The sequence below is a fragment of the Mastigoproctus giganteus genome, chromosome 3 (genome assembly GCF_048544385.1).
Source record: "Mastigoproctus giganteus isolate SK-2022 chromosome 3, ASM4854438v1, whole genome shotgun sequence".
Lineage (NCBI taxonomy): Eukaryota > Metazoa > Arthropoda > Arachnida > Uropygi > Thelyphonidae > Mastigoproctus > Mastigoproctus giganteus.
Window position 1 is genome coordinate 120,071,437 of NC_143577.1, and position 22,375 is coordinate 120,093,811.

General features: G+C 39.4%; 1 protein-coding gene across 1 annotated transcript in view; it reads right to left on the reverse strand.

The window, feature by feature from the left end:
- Nucleotides 1–22,375, reverse strand: part of Ocrl (Oculocerebrorenal syndrome of Lowe) — a 529,958-nt gene that overhangs the window by 306,272 nt on the left and 201,311 nt on the right. Inside the window, exons 13-14 of the mRNA XM_090369405.1 lie at nucleotides 17,130–17,308; nucleotides 16,880–16,991 (exon numbers count right to left, since the gene is read on the reverse strand). Coding sequence (XP_090225531.1) covers nucleotides 16,880–16,991; nucleotides 17,130–17,308 — 291 coding nt within the window. The remainder of the gene's footprint in view (nucleotides 1–16,879; nucleotides 16,992–17,129; nucleotides 17,309–22,375) is intronic.

Here is a 22,375-nt window from a genome sequence, read left to right on the forward strand (position 1 = left end):
AATCTAATTTAAACTGTTTAGCAACATTACAAAATACTTCAAGCATATCGGTGCCACTCGTGCTGTCTTTAAGCCACGAACTTCTAGAAATTCACAAAGAACTTCTTTGTGAATTTCTAGGTTTACTGACAAACAAAATCCAAAAAACCAACTACACAGTCTTTGATATCAGGTGACTCACTGAAAGCTACCAAAAAACATAAGCAGTTTAGTAATTGGGCCTTGTAACTGGTAACTTTTGTAACTGGTCTTTTAGGTTGTCACATACATTCCTCAGATATGCAAGACAAGCTGTGCTTGCTACCTGGGAGTCTAAAACACTGATGGAATTGATATTTGGGTGACACTCAAGTCAAGTGGACCCAATTTCGGCAAAGTCCGGATGGTCTGTGACAGCCAAATCCACTGCTTGCACCTTCACGATGGTGAGACTGTTAGTAATTCTGGGTATAACCTCCATGCACAAGTACATAGTGAGTGACCACCCAGGTGTGAACCAACGTAAGCAGGGGTCGAGGTGTGGCGCCCACACCACATGGAGGAATGCCACCCCTCTATATTACCAGGCAGTACTAGGTGGTAGGTGACTCTCATCAACCGGTACAATACCACCACTTTGCTTATTGGAGGCTTGAAGTGGTGGAACCCATGTTTAGTCCCTAGAGCTAAGTTCCGGTCAACCCTTCCCTATCTCTTCCATCATGCAGTATGATTGATGACTTTTAAGGTTATGATGAACATCGTGGCGAGATCCAATATTCCTCACATTTCGAGGGTACAGCTCTAAAACGGTGTTCGCAGGCTGGCCGCTAGTTAGTACACCGGACCGAATCTATTGGTAACTCTCTAGGTGGCTTCCGAATCAGCTAGTGTATAATCTTGCTACCTCTACTCTGCCAGATAGTGACTGGAGGGAGTCCGAGTAGTGTGTATGCGGGGAGCATTATCGAGGCCACATTATGCCAAAGATCTGGGTATATTCTTACCATGTGTACGCCATATCCAAAAATTTCATTACTTCATACAGCATGTCCCACCCACTTTTTCTTACTATTGAATACACCATGAATTGCCAAACTAATAGAACAAGCTTATCTGCGAAAAGATTTAAACCTCCCAAGCACTTCCTAATTCATTTCACATATATACGTGGTCTCAATTCGAATCTCAACGATGTCCATTTCCACTTGCAGTCTGCCAAACCCCATGTACGTTTTCTGACAGAATCTCAGTTATCGGTTGATTCAACTACTGCTCATCTCAGATGCCCAAATTATTAGCTGTATGATTCCTTTAGCCTCGAAGGGGTACTTGGGAATATATGTCCGTTCTGATATTCCCTGTCAGAGACTTGGCAATTTGGAATCTCCTCTCTTTGATCTTCTCTGGCTTAAAATCTCTCTACCTCATTGTATCGAATTCATCTATTGTCTCTACCGTTCTCCCAACTCCACTAATCACTAGGAGCTCTATGACTTCCTGTTGTTGTTGTTATTTGGTTTTTAGGAGAATCAGCATGTAAGGCCATATTGTTCTGGGGATATGCAGTGTCGTTTCCTGACCTTTCCACATCCTCCGTATTTGGTGGTCATGGGCTCGAACCCCGGTCTAATCCAGAACCATGTGCTACGCACTACCGCTCCTGCCTACCTGGCTTCTGAGGCGCCTTTGACTTCTCTTTGCAACTTAACTTTCTCCAGTGCAACTTTCCTAACAGTGAGGTAATGTTAATGCTCACAACTCCAGCTGGCTTCCATTTTCTAGTCACAACGACCCAGCTGGTCGAGATGCTGAGGCATTTGCAATTACTAATGACCTTGCACAGATTGTTCATTTACCTACAAGAATACAGCCAATACGCTTGATCTTTTTCTCACAAACAACCCTTCTAAGTACACAGTCGAAGTGAGAGGTCCTTTAGGCACTTCAGATCACAACTTGGTGATTGTCTCTTCTCCAATGGAGCCTTTATCTCATGGCTATTCACAACCTCTTGCTGTTTGGCATTACAATAATGCAAAATGGGATCACTGTGATGACATTGTCATCCAGCCTGTTTTCTGCAAAATTAATATTAATAAGCTACTTAATTTATATTATATTATATTAATTTCTATTTTATTATATTATTTTATTTTAATACCTATCTTACGGGTCCATATGGACTTCTTTCGGTCCTAATTATACAGACAGATGACAACAGATACTGATGGCTCTGCCAGCCATGGGTTTTGTATTTTGTAGGGGTTTAGCCCTCAACAAAGTCCCTTGCAAAGTATCTTTTCCCATGGACGGCTAATTATGTATATTTTTTATTGATTTTAATATTTATGTTTAACCTTTGTTGCCTAGGGTCCGGTTTGTTCTTGGATTTCTTTGGGTATTTTAAAGTCCGGACGGTCTATGACAGCCAAATCCTCTGCTTGCACCTTCACGATGGTGGGACTGTTAGATGGAGGCCACGTTATGTCAAGGATCTAGGTATATTCTTACCACATGTACGCCATATCCAAAAATTTCATTACTTCATACAGCATGTCCCACCCACTTTTTCTTACTATTGAATACACCACGAATTGTCAAACTAATAGAGCAAGCTTATCTGCGAAAAGATCTAAACCTCCCAAAGACTTCCTAATTCATTTCACAAATATACGTGGTCTCAATTCCAATCTCAACGATGTCCATTTCCACTTGCAGTCTTCCAAACCACATGTACTTTTTCTGACTGAATCTCAGTTATCAGTTGATTCAACTACTGCTCATCTCAGATGTCCAAATTATTTGCTGTATGATTCCTGTCGCCTCAAAGGTGGTACTTGTGCATATGTCCATTCTGATATTCCCTGTCAGAGACTTGGCAATTTGGAATCTCCTCTCTTTGATCTTCTCTGGCTTAAAATCTCTCTACCTCATTGTGTCAAATTCATCTGTTGTCTCTACCGTTCTCCCAACTCCACTAATCACTTGGAGCTCTTTGACTTCCTCTCTTTGCAACTTGACTTTCTCCAGTCCAACTTTCCTAACAGTGAGGTAATTTTCCTTGGTGATTTTAACGTTCACAACTCCAGCTGGCTTCCGTTTTCTAGTTACACCGACCCAGCAGGTCGAGATGCTGAGGCTTTTGCAATTACTAATGACCTAACACAGATCGTTCATTTACCTACAAGAATACCGGACAATCCTAATCATACAGCCAATACGCTTGATCTTTTTCTCACAAACAACCCTTCTAAATACAAGGTCGAAGTGAGAGGTCCTTTAGGCACTTCAGATCACAACTTGGTGATTGTCTCTTCTCCAATGGAACCTTTATCTCATGGCTATTCCCAACCTTGTATTGTATGGCATTACAAGAATGCAAAATGGGATGACTTGCAAGACTTCTTTTCTTTGGTCTGTTTACTGTTTCAAAACTTCTGATGTCAACGTTTGCTCAGATCGTGTCAGTGAAATTATTCTTGCAGGAATGGAATCCTTTATCCCACACTCCACTTTAAAATCTCGTCCTTTATCTAAACCTTGGTTCTCCAACAAATGTGCTAAGGCTGTCCAAGAGAAGAATGTTGCATATCGTAACTGGCTTGTTTCTAATTCTTCAGTTTCATTTTCTGCCTACACCAAAGCTTGCAACATTTGTAAAGCAGTTATTAATCAGTCCAAACTAGAGTTTGAACAGGCTAAGAGTAGAAAACTTGCTTCTTGCCCTAATGGTAGCCGAGCATTCTGGTCTCTTGCCAAAGCTATTGGCCGAAACTTTTGCCCATCTCTGCTCCCACCTCTGTCCAAACCAGATGGTTCTGTTGTCACTTCAGCCAAGGATAAAGCTGACCTGCTAGCATCCCATTTTTCTTCCAGCTTATGTATTAATGATCTTGGTAAAACACCTCCCACCATTCCTAACACGCTCCATTCAATGCCTTCTGTGGTCTTCCGTCAAAAGGATATCAGAAGGATTTTGATGAATCTTGATGCTAAGAAAGCTCCAGGTCCTGATGGTATTTCTCCACTTGTTCTCAAAACCTGTGCTCCTGAACTTACTCCTATTCTTTGCCGCCTTTTTTCACTTTCTTATTCAAAAGGTGTTTTTCCTTCTGCTTGGAAATTTGCTCATATCCAGCCAGTTCCTAAAAAGGGTGACAAATCCCTCCCATCCAATTATCGTCCCATTGCAATTACTTCTACTCTTTCTAAAGTAATGGAGAAATCAATTAACCGCCAACTCTTAAACTACCTAGAAACCTTCCGTCTGATCAACGATCGCCAGTATGGATTCCGTCAGCGTTGATCCACTGGTGATATTCTGGCTTATGTTACCCATTTATGGACTAATTCAATGGAAAGGTTCGGTGAAACACAAGTAGTTGCTCTTGACATCTCAAAGGCTTTTGATCGTGTTTGGCATAAAGGTCTTCTAAACAAGCTTCCATCTTATGGTTTGCCAACTGTTTTTAGTAATTGGTTATCCAGTTTCCTCTCTGATCGCTCACTGAGGGTGATGGTAGATGGCTCTCTGTCTTCTAACTTCTCCACTAATTCCGGTGTCTCCCAAGGTTCAGTTCTTTCCCCCACTCTTTTCCTCTTGTATATCAATGACCTTCTTCCACTGACTGGAAATCCTATCCATAGTTTTGCCGATGATAGCACATTGCATTCAACTTTCCATTTTGAGAAACCTTGTCCTGCTCAATCAGCTTCAACTTGTCGAAAATCTGCTACCAATTCCTTAAATGCCGATCTTCAGGTAATTCTCTAGTGGGGCAAAGACAACTTAGTTGATTTCAACCCTTCTAAAACTCAGTCTTGTCTTATATCTCGCAAAAAGGATTCTTCTGCTCCTATGCTTATCTTTAGTGACACTCCGATTTCTAGGCAAAATGATATATCTCTTTTGGGGATTACCCTGACTTCTAACCTCTCTTGGCACAAGCACATTACAAATATTGCTTCCTCTGCATCTAAAAAACTTGGTTTTCTCTTTCGCTCTCGGCGTTACTTTTCTTCCAAACAGCTGCTCACTCTGTATAAATCACAAATCCGCCCTGCCATGGAATATTGTTCCCACATCTGGGGTGGTGCCCCCAAAACCTCTCTCAGGCTTCTTGATTCCATTCAGAAGAGGGCAGTTAGGTTAATTAATGATTCATCTCTAACAGAGTCTCTCCACTTGCTTTCTCATAGATGTACTGTTTCTGCTGCATGCCTCTTCTACAGATACTTCCATGGGCACTGTTCTTCTGAATTGGCTTCTATAATTCCCACTCTCTCTTTCAAAACAGTCCGAACACGTGCCGCCACCAGCCAACATCCATTTACTGTCCAGCTTCAAACCCACAGAACCAACTTTTCATCTTCCTCATTTATTCATTCAACTGCCGTTTTCTGGAACAACCTTCCTTCATACGTATTTCCTGAAAATTACAATCTACAGAAGTTCAAGTCCAATGTCAACAAATATCTTTCGTCTTTTCAACCTCCAACCCAAGCACGGTACTAAGTACTATAGGTTCTAATACCTCTCGTGTTTGGGGTTCTCATAAAAAAAAAAAAAAAAAATCCGTCTGTATATAACAATATTTTAGTTAATTATAATACCAACTAGATAAATTGGACAAAAGTATTAGGGGTGAAAACTATACTCATTAGCTCAAAGTACCAAGTTTAATAAACCCAGTTGGACTTCTTTGTTGTACCCTATAAATAAACACATATAATAAAATAAAATAAAAATAATAATAATATAGCTAATTATAGATATATGGTTACATCGAATGGAACGTTAACAAGGGCTAGCTCCACTCAATAAATCCCATTAATAATTAGCTGAAGCTATCTATTTCTGTTTGCCATTTGCCAGTTTTTCTATGTTCAAATATATTGAGAATTTACTGTGAATATATAATCAAATTGACTTAATTACTTTAACATACCATAAATTTAGCAAAAAACTGGCAGAATAACTGCTAGCCCTACAAATAGCAGTGAAAATTAATAATAATGGAAGTAAAAAATGAATAATATATATGAATAATATATATGAATGAATAATAATATTATTATTATTTATTATATGTGTTTATTTATAGGGTACAACAAAGAAGTCCAACTTGGGTTTATTAAACTTGACACTTTGAACTAATTAATATAGTTTTAACCCCTAATACTTTGGCCCAATTTATATATTTATATATATAAAAATAAATATACAGATTATGCATATTTATGAATGCTATAATAAGAGAATATGAGAAACAGAATAGGAAACAAAATTTATTATTTAACATCTAAATACTAACAGTCAGTTCACAAAAAAACCACATTACTGACAATAATCACAGTTTAATAATATGAAAATCACTGATTAAAATTGGCAAAAAAAAAAAAAATTATACAAATTATAATCAAACATGCAAGTACTGTATTGTAATAATCTTATTCTTCTTTGCATGTGTATCAATCACTTCATTTATTAATTTTTCTGATAACTCATTCCGGCCCTCTAAACGTATCATTATGCAATCTTTCAATATTACAGTACAGATGCATATCAGTGGCGGCTTGTGATTCTGATGTATGATGTTGCAGCTTCTTAAAGTTACATTAAATTGCCTTGGTTATAAGACATGTAGACATATATAGTAATAATAATAATAAGCAAGCTAAAAATACTACAAAACATTAACCGGACACTTACCATTAACGGAATTGGGTAATCTCAAAATTTTATTTAAAAATAAAATCCATTTTGCACTTTTTATTTGTTGAAAATAGATTAGTAACTTTTTAATTCAAGTTTGGTTCACTGTTCAAATTGGCACTGCTCGCTCCACAGTTCCTTTGACTCATTTTATCACCACTAAATTTACATATTGGGAACCTGCCAACTAAGCAATGACTCAACCACTCGGGCCTAAATGTGAACTGCATAGTGCACAGTTCCACCTACAGTTAAACTTCAAAGTTGAAAATGATCTCGTGTTTTTATTCATTTATTATTGAAATGATTATTGGAAATAGAGAATGAGTGTATACTGTATGCGGGGACCTGTTAATAAAAATATTCATTGCGTTGCATTGTTCTTCACAAAATTTCATATAACTCTGTTGACTGTATATATTTAAAAAGCTGGGGTTGCTGCAGTTCCTACGAGCCGGCCCCCTGATGCATATATAATAAAAAGGATATAAAATGTATTGTTTATAGGCTGTGACCAAACTGTCTTGTTTGTGGCATACAAACAAGACAGTTTAGCCAAAAGTAGACCCTTGTAGTGAAAAAACCAAATAAAGGGAATGTGAAAACCATAAAGTGAAACTGCTGATGATTGAGTTAATGGCTGCAGACTCCCCTGAAAGCCACGGGAGACTTTATAATTACAATTACAAAGCATCTGTCAGGAACAAATTCAGGTGAACCTATTCATGGCCTGCAATCTTGTTTGCGATATACAAACAAAGAATTAGTCATGAGTAGACCGTTTGTGTGAAACACTATCAAGAGATGGTTCGTGTGAAAATAAAGGGAACCTGAAAACCATAAAACGAAAATGCAGACCCTTTTAACAGTTACAATTTGTGCAGCCAGAAATATTGCCCATTTAATCATTTTGAAAATTTCATGTCTTGAATTTTAGTGATTTATTTTTGACATTTACCACCTAACAAGTACCACATTAGTTGATTTGATTTTTCGTGTTATGATTATTTCACATAAATTTATTGAATTCCTGTTTTATAAAATAAAAATAACTATTTTTTTCATGGGGTGGAGGGATTTTATTCCACAGGGGTTAACCCCCCCAGTCACCCCCCCTGGATTCAACACTGACTCAGATGATGTTAGAAATTGTTCAATTTTGACTTGAGGTGACTCAAATTTTAACTGACAGAAAACTTTCCTGTCAGTTAAAATTTGCCACTGGCAGGGTTGTTAATGATAGTAAAGACAGTATCCTATTACAACAGGATCTAGAAAAGTTAGGCACATGGGCTGAGAAGTGGCAACTGAATTTTAATATTGAAAAATGCAAAGTACTGCTTATGGGTAGCAGGAACCCAAGAGGTTGTGTGCACGCGCGTGTGTGTGAGTGCGTTATGGATGTTTAATGCCGTATAAGCTACACTGGCTAAAGTCCACCTCCTACTAGGGTTGTTATTGTTGTTGTTGTTATTTTGTTTTTAGGAGCATTAGCAACTAAGGCCATATTGCTCTGGGGATATGCGGTGGTCATTCCCTGACCTTTCCGCATCCTCCGTATTTGATGGTCACGGGCTCGAACCCCAGTCATCAAGAAGCGTGTGCTATGCACTGCTGCTCCTGCCCACCTGGTCCTACTAGGGAGGTGGAGAATGAAAAAGACCTGGGAGTAATTGTGTAGTTGGATATGAATTACTCTGAGCAGTGCAGATGGGCTGCCAGAGCAGATGGAGTTTTGTTAATGATATATAGAAATTTTGATAGCAGAGACAAAGAGATGATTATACACCGAAGAGTCAAAAGATTATGACCAGCGAGTCGTTATGCAAATCGAAGCAACTGCATGTGAACTACAGCGTATGCACAGGTCGGGACACAGTATAATTAACACCTGATACTGAACTCTGTTAATCAGTGTTACTCTTGTTCTTCAGATGGGAAAGGCAGCGGACTTAAGTGAGTTTCACAAAGGTCAAATTGCAATGGCCAGACGACTGGGTCAGAGCATATCAGAAACGACATGGCTGGTGGGATGCTCACGATCAGCTGTGGTTAGTACCTACCGAAAGTGGTCTGAGGAGGGGAAACACACGAACTGCCAGTGAAGTGTTGGATGACCATGGCGCATCGACGCTCAAGGTGAGCGAAGGCGCTCCCAGGCTTCGCTCACCTTGAAAATGGGGCGCGTAGCTGCAGGCCACTCCAAGTGCCCATGCTAACCACAGTTCACCGGTGACAGAGCGTACAATGGCCATGCGAGCATTGAAACTGGACCTTAAGTGTTTGAAAGAAGGTCGTCTGGTCCTATGCATCACGTTTCTTGTTACACCATGTGGACGGCCAGGTACGTGTGCGTCGTTTACCTGGGGAAGTGATGGCACCTGGATACACTGTGGGACGAAAACAAGCCAGCGGCGGCAGTTAATGCTTTGGGCGATGTTCTGCTGGGATACCATGGGTCCAGTCATCCATGTGCCGGGCATTCTGATGTCTACCACCTACCTAAACATCATTGCTGACCAAGTTGTTGTCTATTATTAGGTTTTTAGGAGCATTAGAAACTAAGGCCATATTGATCCAGGGATATGCTATGGTCATTCCCTGACCTTTCTGCATCCTCCATATTTGGTGGTCATGGGTTCAAACCACGGTCTAATCAAGAAGCATGTGTTAAGGACTGCTGCTCCTGCCCACCTGGCTACGTAGGTGCCGCTGACCAGGTAAACCCTTTCATGGCAATGGTCTTCCCATCTGGCAGTGCCGTCTTTCAGCAGGATAATGCACCATGCCACACTGCCCAGATTGTTTGAGACTGGTTCGCGGAACATAAGGAAGACTTCCAGGTATTTCTCTGGCCTCCAAATTCCCCAGACATCAATCATCTGTGGTTTGTGTTGGACAGCAACTCCGATCTGCGGCGTCTCAACCACAGACTTTAGATGTTGTTGTTGTTGTTTGGTTTTTAGGAGCATTAGCAACTAAGGCCATATTGCTCCAGTAATATGCGGTGGTCATTCCCTTGACCTTTCCGCATCCTCCGTATTTGGTGGTGACGGGCTCGAACCCTGGTCTAATCAAGAAGCGTGTGCTACACACTGCTGCTCCTTCCCACCTGGCTACGGAGGTGCCTACAGACCTTAGAAGAGTTAAAGGATCTGCTGGTTGTTGGACCAGATACCATAAGACACATTTGGAAATCTTGTAGCATCCATGCCTCACCAGGTACGAGCTGTTTTGGCTGCATGTGAAGGACCAACATCATATTAGGTAGGCAGTCATAATGTTTTGGCTCATGGGTATACCTTTGTATAAGGCAATGGACAGGCCACACCTTCAGTGCACTGCATACAGGTCTGGAGGCCTCATTTTAGGAAGGATGTAGAGTTGCTAGAATGAGTACAGAGAAGGGAAATAAGATTCGTGAGAGGAACAAAAGGGTTCTCTTACCAAGAGAGGCTTAAATTCTGCAAGCTGCAGCATCTGGAGTAGGCACCTGCGAGGTGATCTGATTAAGGTGTACAAGGCCTTGAATGGTTTGAGCAGGCTCAATGTTGATGGGATACTTCCGCTTGCTCAGATTAAGAACCGGGGAGCATAGATTGAAAGTGAGGAAAGATAGTTGTAGAATAGATTGTGCGGAAGTTTGCCTTTAGCCAGTGGGTAGTTGATTGCTGGAACAGAATTCCATCTGTTGTTCTGGAAGTTTATAGCTTAAATAAATTTAAAGCTCTACTAGACAAACATTTGGAGTGACCAGACGGGTGAAATGGGAAGAGTTTTTTTGGCTGATGCTCTATAAGCTTGCTTTCTTGCATCCTGTGCCTCAACTAATGCTAATATGTTGAAAGCCTTGCCAATCAATTCAACCCTAGAGAGACTGTGCAAGACTTGTAGACTAGAATATTTCTCATTGGGGTCTGTGCTTGTTAACTGGAGAGACTGTTTTTACAGGAATGGGCTTCACTTAAACAGAAGTGGTACAAAGAATATTTTCTAATGCTATCAGAGCAGTGTTAAATGGGTCAGAAAACTTCCAGCTTGTGGAGATACACAGACTAATACATTAACTAAAGCCACAGGCAGAGGTGCAAGTGATTCCTGAACTGATTCTATTGGAGTCAGTCTGATTCTGAGGCTTTCGAAATTACTAATGACCTCGAACAGACTGTTCATTTACCTAACAGAATACCAGACAATCCAAACCACACACACACACTGAACAAATTTGACCTTTTTCTTATGAACAACCCTTCAAATTAGTGAGTGGTTCTCTAAGCACCTCGTGTCACATCTTGGTGATTGTCTCTTCTGTAATGGATCTTTTCTCTCATGGCCATTCTCAGCCACATGTTTAGCATTACAAGAATGTGAAAAGGAATAATCTGTGAGATTTCTATTTTTAGCATTAGCATTAGTAGAGGCATTTGATGCAAGAAAGCAAGCTTATGCAGCATCAGCCAAAAAAAAAAAAAAAAAAAAACCCACTTCCACTTCACCCCTCTGTTCGTTCAAAATACCTGTCCAGCTGAGCCTTAAACTTATTTAGGCTATCAACCTCCACCACAAGGGATGGAAGTCTGTTCCCAACCGACCACCCGCTGGCTAAAGGCAAATTTCCGCACGTCTATCCTACATCTGTCTTTCCTCAATTGGAATTTATGCCCTCTCAGGTGATTTTTCTGAGCTAGAGGAAGAATCCCATCAGCATTGAGCATGCTTAAACCATTCAAGGCTTTATACACCTCTATCAGATCACCTCGCTGGTGCCTAGTCTCCAGACACTGTAATTTGCAAAACTTAAGCCTTTCTTCGCAAGAGCACCCCTTTGTTCCATTCACCAATCTTGTTGCCCTTCTCTGTACACGTTCCAGCAGCTCTACATCCTTCTTGAAATGAGTCCTCCAGACCTGTATACAGTACTCTAGGTGTGGCCTGACCATTGCCTTATACAATGGAATAATCACCTCCTTATCCCTGCTGGAAAAATTCCTGTATATCATTGACAATACTCCATGAGCTACTCTTGCAGCCCGTCTGCACTGCTCAGAGAACTTCATATCTGCCTGCACAACCACCCCCAAGTCCCTTTCATTCTCTACCACTGTCAGTGTAGTACCACAGAGTTGATACGTTGCTCTGGGGTTGCTGTTTCCCATGTGTAGTACTTTACATTTGTCAATGTTAAACTTCATTTGCCACCTCTCAGCCCATCTGCTCAACCTTTCCAGATCCTGTTGCAGCAGCATAGTGTCAGTAGTGTCCTTGACAACCCTGCCAACCTTTGTATCGTCGGCAAACTTGGACATTAAGCTTGATATACCATCACCAATATCATTTATAAATACAGAAAACAATAATGGACCCAACACTGATTCCTGAGGGACTCCACTAATAACATTAGTCCATAATGAGCAGTGTCCATTGATTACCACTCTCTGTCTTCTCCCCCTCAACCACCCCTTTATCCATAGCAGCAATTTGCCTCCAATGTCACACTGCTCCAATTTGTGTAGCAGTCTTCCATGTGCAACAGTATCAAAAGCCTTTCTAAGATCCAAGTATATAATATCAAAGTTATTCCCTGCATCCAGTTCTTTTGTGACTGCATCATAGTATCCAATCAAGTTGGTCAGGCAAGACTTCCCCTTAACAAAACCATGCTGTGTCTGAGCTATAACTGAAGTCTTGTCTAAATGATCCTGCAGTGCTTCTTTAACCAGTGCCTCCATTAATTTTCCTGGAACAGAAGTTAAGCTCACAGGTCTATAATTACTTGTGTCAGCCTTTGATCCTCCTTTGTGAATTGGGGTCACATTTGCACATTTCCAGTCTGTGGGTACCTCCCCTGAGTCCAAGGAAGTTCTCATAATTATGGCTAAGGGTTCGCTTACTTCCTTTGCTGCCTCCTTTAATATAACTGGATAGATCCCATCCACCCCGGGTGCCTTTCTTGCGTTTATCTTCAACAGTTTCTCCTCCACTTTACTCCCAGTTATTTCAAGATTCTGTAGCTTACTGCTAGAGTTGAATACACCTCTGGCATTCCCCTTGCTGAATAACTCCTCATGTGTGAATGTCGATGCAAAATATTCATTTAGTTTGTTAGCTACCTGAGCAGGATCATCAACAGTTGACCCATCAATATCAAGTGGACCAATCTGATTCATCCCCTTCCTTCTAGAGTTTACATAAGTAAAGAACTCTTTGCTGTTTTTCTTTGCATCCCTTGCCAAGGATTTCTCGTAATCTGCCTTCGCCTGCCTAACCTCCTTTGTAACTTGGTTGCATATCAACTTGTTTCTATCATAGGCTTCTGTGTCATGTGTTAATTTGTAAGTATCCCATGCATTTTTCTTCTCTGCCATGTGCCTCATTAGTTCATCTGACATCCATTTTGGCCTAAACCTTGAACAATATTTCTTAGTTGGTATGTAAAGCCTAGTAGCTTCCAAGATAAGTTCTTTGAATGCTTCCCATTTTGAATTTGCTGTTGGTAACATCATCAGTTGGTCCCACTGTATAGAACTTAAATACTGTCTCAGTCCATCGTAGTCACCTTTACGGAAGCAATAACCCTTCCCTTTACCCCTAATGGTAGTTACCTCTTTGAGTAAATCCCACTTCAGCACACTGTGATCACTGCCACCTAGTGGTTCATTTATCTGCAGATTCTTAATGCATGAAGAATCACTGCTGATAATCAAATCAAGAGTATTACTCCCTCTAGTTGCCTCCCGAACATGCTGATGTAGAAAACAATCATCCAATAAATCCACAAAAGCCCTGCTAGTGTGTGAGTAACCAGCCCCCAAATTCCAGTCAATATCTGGGAAATTAAAATCTCCCATTATAAGACTCTCTGATTTACTGGCCCACTCTATTTCCCTGTACAGTTCCTTATTATACTCATCAGAGTCATTAGGCCTATAGCACACTCCTACTCTCAATTTTGATCTCCCAATGCTTATGTCACACCAAACTGACTCAACACTGCACTGTCCGGCGATGTCGACTGGCTTCACTTCCTTGGTTTTTATGTGTTTCTTAACTAATAGCATAACCCCTCCCCCCTTCCTATCCTGTCTATCCTTTCTGTAGACGTTGTACTCCCCAAATTGCAGTTCTGCATCCCTTATATCTGTGTGACACCACGTCTCTGATATCCCAACAATATCTGCCTTTGATGTTTTGAGCAATACCTCAAATTCATCAAATTTATTTACTAAACTCCTAGCATTGGTGTACACGCAAGTATACCTGCACCTATTTCTATTCTTAGCTACCCTAACACAACCCATGTGTTTACTTGTACCGCAATGGCTCCCAGCAGTCTCTGAAATACCATGCATCTTGTTTTTCAGGCTTCTGCTCATTCTAATAGAAGCAGTGCAAGAATCTCTTTCACCTCTGCCAGTGGCTACTGTCAATCTATTGGTCTTTGTCTCCCCCCAAGCTAGCAGTTTTCCGACCCACCTAACACTGCCTCGATAGCATCAGCAAATATTCTTGCACCCTTTCTATTTAAGTGTATCCCATCCCTGTAGAAGCAATCTCTCCTGTTAACAAGTACAGTCCAGGCTGAAAAAAATTCTACCCCTATTTGTTTTCCTTGCTTTTATTACTGTTTTAAATCTCCTGATATCAATGTTTACTCAGATTGTGTAAGTAAAATTATTCTTGTAGGGATGGCATCCTTTATTCCACATTCCACCTTAAAATCTCTTTCTTTATCTAAACCTTGTTTTTCCAATAAATGCTAAGGATGCTTAAGATAAGGAGTATGCTTATCACAAATGGAACCTGGATATCCAAAACTCCACATTCATATTCTACCTACACTAAAGCTTGTGACAATTGTAAAGCAGTTATTAATCAATCCAGGCTAGTTTTTAAAAAGCAAAAGTTCAAAACTTGCTTTCTGTTCAAATGGTACTTGAACATTCTGGTTTCTTGCCAAAATTATTGGCCATAGCTTTTTTCACATCTATAATCCCAACTCTGATAAAGCAGTTATTAATCAATCCAAACAAGACTTTTAACAGTTAAGAGTTGAAAACTTTCTTCTTGCCCAAAGGTACTGAAACATTCTGGTTTCCATCTGATAAAACCTGATGGTTTCAATGCCTCCTCAGCTAAAGATAAAGCTAAGTTATTAGCATTCTACTTTTTTTTTTTTCTAACTCTTGTATTGACAATCTTGGTACACCACCTGCTACCAATCCCTGTACACTCCACTCAATGCCTCCTCTAGTCTTCCTTCAAAAGGATATTAGAAGAATTTTGAAACTTCTTGATGCCAAGGAAGCTACAGGTGGCACCTCCGTAGCCAGGCGGGAAGGAGCAACAGCGCATAGCATATGCTTCTTGATTAGACCGGGGTTTGAGCCCGTCACCACCAAATACGGAGGATGCGGAAAGGTCAGGGAATGACCACCGTATATGCCTGGAGCAATATGGCCTTAGTTGCTAATGCTCCTAAAAACCAAACAACAATAACAACAGTAACAACAATAACAACAGGTCCTGATGTTATTTTTCTATTTATTCTCAAAGCCTATACTACTCTTCTGTGTTGTGTTGCCTTTTTACAATTTGTTATTCAAGTGGTGTTTTTCCTTCTGTTTGGATTTTGCAGACTGTTTTTGGAACTGTTTTTTGCAACTGGATATCCAGTTTTTTCTCTGACTACAGCTATGGGTTTGGTAGATGGCCCTCTGCCTGGACAACCTCTCCACTAATGCTGGTGTTCAACAAAGTTTAGTTCTTTCTTCCACTCTTTTTCTCTTGAATATTAATGACCTCCTTCTACCGACTAGACATCTTATCCATAGTTTTGCTGATGACAGCACACTACATTTCATCTTCCAGTTTAAGAAACCTTGTCCTGCACAAACAGCTTCAACATATTGAATATTCACTACTAATCCATGCTGACCTTCAGGTAATTCTCCAACGGAGCAATGATAACTCAGTTTATTTGAATCCTTTTAAAACGCTATACCCTGCAAAAAAGTCTACTGCTTCTATGCTTACCTTCAATGATACTTGGATTTCTAGATAAGATCATTTATCTCTTAATAGGGATTACCCTGACTTCTAATCTCTCTCTCTCTCTCTCTCTCTCTCTCTCTCTCTCTCTCTCTCTCTCTCTGCATAAGCATATCACAATTTATTGCTTCCTATGCATCTAAAACATTCAGTTTTCTCTTTTGTTTTTGGCATTACTTTTCTTCTAAACAACTATTCACTCTGTGCAAATCTCAAATCTGCCCAACCATGGAATATTCTTCTCACGTCTGGAATGGTGTCACTAAAACCTCTAAATCTCTCTTAGGCTTCTTGGCTCCATTGAAAAGAGGGAAGTCAGGTTAATTAATGACTTATCTCTTACAAAGTCTCTTCGTTCTCTTTCTCATAGACTTCTGTTTCTGCTGCATGCCTTTTCTGTATACTTCCCTGGGCACTCTTCTTCTGAATTAGTTTCTAATAATTCCCCACCCTCTCTATCTCTTTCTCTCTCTCTCTTTTCCAAACAAGTCCAAACTGTGCCACAACCAGTCAGCATCCATTTACTCTCCAACTTCAAACTCACAGAATCAATTTTTCTTCTTCTTCATTTATCCCTTACTTCCATTTCCTGAAAATTACAATCTACAGAAATTCAAGACTAATGTCAACATGTATCTTCTGTCTTCTAAAGTGCACAAAACTAAGTACTATAATTCTGATACCTTTCATGTTTGGGATTTTTCTTAAAAAAAAAATCAAAAGGTCTATTGTGCAGTACTATATGTTACAGATATGATATGCAGGGTTGGCTTTAGGGTAAGGCTGAGTACACACTAGCCTAGGGGCACCAACCACCTAAACCTTGTCAAAAATTGGTAAAATTAAACATCTTAAAAAATTAAAATCTTTGCATTGGCAGGAGGGGGAAACAACATACATCAGTGTGGCCTGGAGGGCACATATACCCTTAAGCCAACCCTGATGACATGTCTCATATCTCAGCATATTTCTGCTGTTAAAGCAACAATTTATTGCAAATGGAGCACTGATCTTGTAAGCAAAATACTTAATTGAAAAGTGTGGATTATTAATTGAATTTGGTACCAGGGCCACAGCATATATAAAATCCTTTAAGAGTAAATAGTTTTTTTGAAGATGAAACTTACCACTTACCTGATCATGTTCTAAAACCACATGATGAAACTGCCCTTCAATGAGAGCTTTCACCTGCTCCGTGTCCAGGTCATTAATACGGTAATTCATATCACCAAACCAATAGACCTGTCTAAAATAAAATTTAAAAAAAATAATAAATAATAAAATTAAATTAAAAAATAAATTCACTTTTACTATTCAAAATACGCTAAAAAAAATGATGAATGATTGCATAAACATAAAAAATTTAAAATTCCTTGGTACTTACTCATGATCTTTGATAGATTTTGGAGGTTTGAAACTGCTGAAAGTCAAACGGGCACATATGTCATTGTAGTCTTGATTACGCCTCTCATATTCATCTACATGTGCTGCTAAATGACAGTTCACAAAACATATTGAAGTACTGTGAAAATCAAATCGTATAGCAACTCCCCCTTTATTCCCCTATAAAAAAAAGGGAAAAAAATAATAATTGTAATATTTGAACTCTCATTATAATTCTTGATATATATATATATATTTTTTTTTATGTAAACCCCAAACACATGAGGTGTTAGAACCTATAGTACTTAGTACCATGCTTGGGTTGGAGGTTGAGAAGACGAAAGAAGATATTTGTTGACATTGGACTTGAACTTCTGTAGACTGTAATTTTCAGGAAATACGTATGAAGGAAGGTTGTTCCAGAATGGTAGTTGATTGAATAAACGACGAAGATGAAAAGTTGGTTCTGTGAGTTTGAAGTTCAACAGTAAATGGATGTTGGCTGGTGGCGGCACGTGTTCGGACTGTTTTGAAAGAGAGAGCAGGAATTATAGAAGCTAATTCAGAAGAACAGTGCCCTCTTCTATCTGTAGAAGAGGCATGCAGCAGAAACAGTACGTCTATGAGACAGCGAGTGCAGAGACTCTGTTAGAGATGACTCATTAATTAACCTAACTGCCCTCTTCTGAATGGAATCAAGAAGCCTGAGAGAGGTTTTTGGGGCACCACCCTAGATATGAGAACAATATTCCATGGCAGGGAGGATTTGCGATTTATACAGAGTGAGCAGCTGTTTGGAAGAAAAGTAACGCCGAGAGCGAAAGAGAAAACCAAGTTTTTTAGATTCAGAGGAAGCAATATTTGTAATGTGCTTGTGCTAAGAGAGATTAGAAGTCAGGGTAACCTCCAAAAGAGATATATCATTTTGCCTAGAAATCAGAGTGTCACAAAAGATAAGCATAGGAGCAGAAGAATCCTTTTTGCGAGATATAAGACAAGACTGAGTTTAAGAAGGGTTGAAATCAACTAAGTTGTCTTTGCCCCACTGGAGAATTACCTGAAGATCGGCATTTAAGGAATTGGTAGCAGATTTTCGACAAGTTGAAGCTGATTGAGCAGGACATGCTTTCTCAAAATGGAAAGTGGAATGCAATGTGCTATCATCGGCAAAACTATGGATAGGATTTCCAGTCAATGGAAGAAGGTCATTAATATACAAGAGGAAAAGAGTGGGGGAAAGAACAACCTTGGGGGACACCGGCATTAGTGGAGAAGTTAGAAGACAGAGAGCCATCTACCATCACCCTCATTGAGCGATCAGAGAGAAAACTGGATAACCAATTACTAAAAACAGTTGGCAAACCATAAGATGGAAGCTTGTTTAGAAGACCTTTATGCCAAACACGATCAAAAGCCTTTGAGATGTCAAGAACAACTACTTGTGTTTCACTGAACCTTTCCATTGAATTAGTCCATAAATGGGTAACACAAGCCAGAATATCACCAGTGGATCGACACTGACAGAATCCATACTGCCGATCATCGATCAGATGGAAGGTTTCTAGGTGGTTTAAGAGTTGGCGGTTAATTGATTTCTCCATTACTTTAGAAAGAGTAGAAGTAATTGCAATGGGACGATAATTGGATGGGAGGGATTTGTCACCCTTTTTAGGAACTGGCTGGATATGAGCAAATTTCCAAGCAGAAGAAAAAACACCTTTGGAATAAGAAAGTGAAAAAAGGCGGCAAAGAATAGGAGTAAGTTCAGGAGCACAGGTTTTGAGAACAAGTGGAGAAATACCATCAGGACCTGGAGCTTTCTTACCATCAAGATTTGTCAAAATCCTTCTGACATCCTTTTGACGGAAGACCACAGGAGGCACTGAATGGAGCGTGTTGGGAATAGTGGAAGGTGTTTTACCAAGATCATTAATACATGAGTTGAAAGAAAAATGGGATGCTAGCAGGTCAGCTTTATCTTTGGCTGAAGTGACAACAGAACCATCTGGTTTGGACAGAGGTGGGAGCAGAGATGGGCAAAAGTTGCAGCCAATAGCTTTGGCAAGAGACCAGAATGCTCGGCTACCATTAGGGCAAGAAGCAAGTTTTCTACTCTTAGCCTGTTCAAACTCTAGTTTGGACTGGTTAATAACTGCTTTACAATTGTTGTGAGCTTTGGTGTAGGCAGAAAATGAAACTGAAGAATTAGAAACAAGCCAATTACGATATGCAACATTCTTCTCTTGAACAGCCTTAGCACATTTATTGGAAAACCAAGGTTTAGATAAAGGACGAGATTTTAAAGTGGAGTGTGGGATAAAGGATTCCATTCCTGCAAGAATAATTTCACTGACACGATCTGAGCAAACGTTGACATCAGAACTTTTGAAACAGTAATCTGACCAAGGTAAAGAAGACTCGCAGGTCATCCCATTTTGCATTATTGTAATGCCAAACAATACGAGGTTGGGAATAGCCATGAGATAAAGGCTCCATTGGAGAAGAGACAATCACGAAGTTGTGATCTGAGGTGCCTAAAGGACCTCTCACTTCGACCATGTACTTAGAAGGGTTGTTTGTGGGAAAAAGATCAAGTGTGTTGGCTGTATGGGTAGGATAAGGTCCGGTATTCTTATAAGTAAATGAACAATCTGTGCAAGGTCATTAATAATTGCAAAAGCCTTAGCATCTCGACCAGCTGGGTCAGTGTGACTTCAATGGAAGCCAGCTGGAGTTGTGAACATTCAAATCACCAAGGAAAATTACCTCACTGTTAGAAAAGTTGGACTGGAGAAAGTCAAGCTGCAAAGAGAGGAAGTCAAAGAGCTCCAAGTGATTAGTGGAGTTGGGAGAACAGTAGAGACAACAGATGAATTTGACACAATGAGGTAGAGAGATTTTAAGCCAGAGAAGATCGAAAAGAAGAGATTCCAAATTACCAAGTCTCTGACAGGGAATTCGGAACGGACATATGCACAAGTACCACCTTTGAGGTGAAAGGAATCATACTGATATGAGCAGTAGTTGAATCAACTGATAACTGAGATTCTGTCAGAAAAAGTAATGGGGTTTGGCAGAATATAATAATGTTGGCATTTGGTGAGAGAAGTTAGAAAATTGTCAATTAGGCATCAGTTAAATGAAATTTGCACATTTCGGGAATATCTAATCGAAAAGACGTTTTTCGGAAAAATTGAAGAACATTTGATGAATGCTCTGAGTACGATACCAATTTCATCAAGTGAATGTGAACGAGGATTTTCACAAATGAATCTGATCGTCAGTCCAACAAGAGCTTCGTTGGCACACATTTTACTTATTTTTTTTTATATATACTTAATTAATCTGTGTTATACTCAATTTGTTTTCCTTATTTCAAAAGCATTACTACTAAAGTAACAATATCCAGAAATAATTTTTTTGAGTACTGTACTTTTCTTCATGTTCTTTTAATTATCAATTTTTCCTGATAGCAAAGAATGAGTACTGTCAACTATTTTTTTACAAAAAAAGCAGTGGGTATTAGTAATATAGGTACAGTCATCCCCCAATTTGTGCAAGGGTTACATTCCAAGAAAACACTGCACTATATGACATCATTATGTCATATAGTTTATATGACATAATGATGGTTCTGTACCCGTACAAAAAAAAAAAAAAGTGAAAAAAAATTTAATTGAAAAAAAAAAAAAAAGTCTTCAACAAAACTTAGAAAATGTCCATGAAATTAATCTTAATCTTGCTAATTATTATTATTATTATTATTATTACTAGCCATGTAGTGCAAGGAAGCCTGAGGTTTATGCTGCACCAGCTAAAAAAAAAATTTCCAAGTTACCCTGAAAGAGAGAGAGAGAGAGAGAGAGTCAGAAATAGAAGGGAATCATCAAGAAAGAGAAGAATGATGATATCCAGTTCAGGACCCTGGGTACGCCAAGCCCATACTCACCAGATGTGAGCCCCTATACTTGCCTCTAGATTTTTAATCTAAATTCATTGCTTCTTCATTGCTGTTTTCCTGTGATAAATTTGTGACAGTATCCGGCACTTTTTGAAAAAAATTTGTTAAAACTGTTTGCTTAAGAAGAATGCTGTCCTTCTCTATAAATTTCTTCATAAGGAACTAAAGCTAATGTTTTGCTTGATTTCCAATGAACTAGTAAGGAGCTTTTTGATATTCCTTTAAAAGCACGAGGATTTTTCTGACGAGTTTACACTTAAAGTCATCCTCTGCACTGCCACATAACAAAAGGGTTAACCTATCTTTTGCAGCTTTGAAACCTCAGGTGGTTTTCTCTTCCTTTGAAATGAATGTTCGGCTTGGTATATGCTTCCAAAATAAGCCGGTCTCATCAGCATTAAACACATGACTTGCTAGATAGCCCTCAGTCGTAATAACATCCTTTAAAGTTTTCAGATACAAAGAAGCAGCTTCCGTATCTGCACTGGCTGTTTGCCTGTTAATTTTAGATTGTGGAGACTTTTTTTTTTGACATTTTTTAAACCAACCCTTACTTGTCTGAAAGATGCCTGCATTGGATGAGCAACTTCTTCTTGTAAGCAATTAAAAATTTGCAGAGCTTTGGCGGGAATAACATCTGAACTAAGAGTCATTCTCTTTTAATTAAGATCTATCCAGAAAGAAGTAATTTTTCAATTTTCACTATTAATGGATTTCTCACTTTTGTAGTGCTTTTGCAGCCAATGATGTGGAATAGATAACTGAACTTTTAATTTTCTCAGCATTTTCCCCTAATTCGTCGAATGTTAGATTCATTTATGCTGTATTTCTTGGCCAGTGTCACAACATTTTCGACATTTTCTTACTAGCTTAACGATTTTTAATTTTTCCTCTAAATTTAATTTTTTTTTTGTTGTAGCTTTCTTCATTTTAGGCACTAATTAAACACACACTTTATACAGACAAGTAATATTAAATCAGTAAAAGCAATTAAAGCTCGCCGATTAAAACACTTTAAGTTGCATGAACCAGAAAATGATTCTGTCTGAATAGCTAACATAGGATAACTGATGAAGGGGGTCCCAAATGAGGAAGTTGTCCAAGAACCACCGCCTTGAAGAGGGGATGAATGCAGATTCCTCTGTCTCTATTAATGGTATTGCTCTCAGAGGAGCAAATCCACAAGCTCTCGAGCCATTTGCTTCCCACAATCTATGTGCCCGGTCGATGATAACAGCTTCATCTGGGGAGATTTGATGGTGCTCCTACCAAAAATGCTCTGCCAC